This window comes from Gymnoscopelus microlampas (assembly GCF_963454915.1).
Source record: "Gymnoscopelus microlampas genome assembly, chromosome: 21".
NCBI lineage: Eukaryota > Metazoa > Chordata > Actinopteri > Myctophiformes > Myctophidae > Gymnoscopelus > Gymnoscopelus microlampas.
The window spans coordinates 16,232,800-16,236,181 of record NC_139958.1 but is presented as its reverse complement, the minus strand read 5'-3'; the positions used below and the strand labels follow the sequence as shown (position 1 = coordinate 16,236,181).

At 48.6% G+C, this 3,382-nt stretch overlaps 1 protein-coding gene across 1 annotated transcript; it reads right to left on the bottom strand.

Moving 5' to 3' along the window:
* Window positions 1-241: 241 nt before the first annotated feature.
* On the bottom strand, window positions 242-2,930 carry LOC311037833 (puromycin-sensitive aminopeptidase-like; the record flags this gene model as incomplete). Its single annotated transcript, XM_084047123.1, is given in 2 exon segments — window positions 242-340; window positions 342-2,930. Coding segments are annotated over 2 exon segments (2,688 nt in total).
* Window positions 2,931-3,382: the final 452 nt, after the last annotated feature.

The window sequence follows — 3,382 nt, the reverse complement described above, 5'->3', positions numbered from 1 at the left end:
TGTAACATCATGACAATAGGGATCTGATTGGGCTGAAACCTTACCCAAATTTGGAGTCATATGTCATACATACGTCATAGATACATCAGAGATGACTGACATCATATTGACTGACGTCATACACAACTGACATCATAGGCTGAAGTGAGATCCACATTGGAGCCACACTAATTCTATGTGGATCCTGAGATCCACATCATTCTTTTTAAAATTACGTTTCTTTTGAGAAATGAAGCCTGCTTTAAGTGCGCTGTGGTCTCCCTCTCTGGCTTGCCGTGTGGGGGCCAAGGCAGGGGCTGGAGCAGGTGGGTAGGATGCTTTTCTTAGATGGTGGAACTTTTACGAAGCAGTAGATACTGGTGGATGTCATCTGCATCACGCTTCAGCCAGGCGGCGTTGAGGAGAATGTTCTCACAGCACTGTTTCACCGCACGTTCCGCTACAGGTGTGTGGTGGCTCTCGAAGAAACTCTTCACTTCAGCCGCCATTTTGTCAATGGCAAACCCATCAACAGTGGATTTAATGAGTCTAGATATGAGGAATCCACCCTTGTAGCGGTTAAACAGCTCCTCCCAGTTGTCCTTCACAAACGTCCAGGCCGCCTTTCTGCCTTGTTTACTGCCGCCTGCCACACCCCCAATTACTGACACTGTATCCTGTGGACGAACCTCTTCTGAGAGGGAAAAGTTGAGGACCTTTTGAATGAGGTCAGGGGCAGAGATGGCGCCCAGTACTCGTTCAATGCGATTCTTCTCCTCCTGCATGTCAGCCTGCTTGTGGAGCTTCAACATTGTGTCCAATGTGGCACTGTCCCCATGCTTCAGCACTGTTACGTACACTGGGCTCCTTAGATCTGCTGACAGGATGTGTTTTCCTTCCACATGGTCCTTGAATCTCCGTATGGCCTCCTCCAGTGTGGGCTTGTGTCCTGCCTTCCCCAGCTTCCCCAGAACCAAACACCGTAACAGGGCATCCAGGTGGCCCTCTCCCTGCTTGCTGTCCCAGCCCAGCTTGAGGCCAATGGGCGTGAGGAGGTCCCGGATAAACTCCTCGATGTAATCGTGGAAGTCGGTGTAGGAGAGGAGCGAGGAGAGCACTCCCAGGTTGCTGCTGAGGTCGTTCCATACTGTGAAGTTGGACTCGTTGATGTACGCCTCCAACAGCTTCAGTACCTCCACCGTGCTGATCATGCCTGCACGTGACAGAGAGAAGAGGTCATTCTGCAGGCCCAGCCGGTCCACAGGCTGCAGGGTGAGGTCTCTAATGCCTGGAAGCAGACTCTCCAGCATGGAGGAACTGTACTGGACACGATAGAAATCTACTGTGCCTGGATTGATCTTGACCCACTGGTCTGGGCCAAAGTTGTTGAGGGTGATGGTGGTCTCCGGGCTGTCCAACAGAGCCTTGCGCGTAGTGTCCCCACTAAGGCAGATACTGATGGGAACCATCCAACTGGGACAATCCTCACCCTTATGTGGTCCGCCGGCGCAGAATTTCTTCTGAGATATCTTGAGGACACGGTCATTGCCTTGCTGTTCCTGGTCCACTACAATAATAGGGAAGCCCATCTGTTTGGTCCAAGAGTCCATAACTGCAGCAATGGGTTTGCCACTGGCCTGTTCCAGACTATCCCATAAGTCCTCTGTTGATGCATTTTTATATTGGAACTTCAAAAGATAGGCATTCATTCCTTTCCTAAAGTCCTCATCTCCTATGTAGTTGTGCAGCATGCGAATGATAGAGGCTCCTTTGCTGTAGGATATGGCGTCAAATATTTCATCCACCTCCTCCGGATGGCCAACGCTCACCTCTATGGGATGGCTGTTGTCCAGCGCATCCAGGTCCAGAGCGCGGGTATAGTCGTTAAAGACAAACTGGGTCCATATGTCGTATTCTGGGAAGCAATGGTCCACACACAGATACTCAATCCATGATGCAAAGCCTTCATTAAGCCACAGATGGGTCCACCACTCCATGGTGACAAGGTTTCCAAACCACTGATGTGCCAACTCATGTCCCACCACCAGAGCCACCCACTGTCTGGAGGACGAGCCAGAGTTCTTTGGGTCGATCAGCAGTGCCGTCTCCCTGTAAGTTACAAGGCCCCAGTTTTCCATGGCACCAGCAGAAAAATCAGCAATAGCTATGAGATCAATCTTAGGCAGTGGATAAGCAACACTGAAGTAGTCTTTGTAGAAAGGTAAGGTCTTTTTCGCAACCTCTAGTGCAAACTTCCCTTGTTCTGCCTTCCCAATCGGTGTGTAGACACGTACTGTCACACCATCTGACGACTGATCCTCCACAAAGTCATATTCACCAATAACGAATGCTACAAGATATGTGGACATGATGGGTGTGGTTGCAAACTTCACTTCCACAAGGCTGTCATTGTCTGGATATGGCTTTTGATCGATGACATTCATATTTGACAAAGCTACTCGGTCCTTGGGGACTATCAGAGTGATGTCAAATGTAGCTTTGATAGCTGGCTCATCCCAACAGGGGAAGGCTCTACGGGCATCCGTGGCCTCAAACTGAGTCACAGCAGCATAGCGGACCTCTCCTGCATGTGTATATTTACTTCTATAGAAGCCTTTCATTTTGTCATTAAGCTCTCCTGCAAAGTCAATCTTCAATGTACCGGCTCCTTTCTGAAGAGAGCTGGGAAATGACAGAGTGACTTTCTCATCCTCTTTTTGATGGTTGAACCCTGTGGCATTAATTTCCCCTCCCTCTGCGGCAAAGGATGCTGTTATGATGTTAATATCCACGCAGTTCATCACAATCTGATTTGTGGGCTGTCTAACCTCCACCGCTGCCTCCAGCTTCCCTTCGAAAGTGAAGTTGGTGAGGTCAGGCTTCAAGCACAGCCCATAGTTGACGGGGTAGACGTCAGTGGGCAGCCGTTCAAAGGACATCCTTTTGGACATGGTGGTGTTTCTTTTGGCTGATTTGTCACGTTCACAAAGACAGCACAGCGGATAGCTCAGTTGCTGGAACAGACTTCAACAATAGGTCTTGATAGCAAGTTGAGAATGATTTACAAAACAACAGTGGCTCTGCTGCTCTCAATTAAAACCAAAACAATTGATAAATTATATAAGTGCAAACCATCACTTATATTGGTACAGCGGCACCACCGTTACACGGAGCTTGGCCAATCCACAAAGTCGATGGGTTGGGTTGGCCAATCAGGCAAGCCGAATTCCGTTCTCCCAAATATAGCAAATTGATTGCAATAGAAAGCCAATTTGAATCTCCATCCTTATATTACTTTTGGCTTGTGCCACAAACACAATGGTAACGGGTCCAAAAATGTCACTTTGTGACACTTTTGTGACATCACGTGTTAGTCACAAACGTAACATGCACATATATGGAG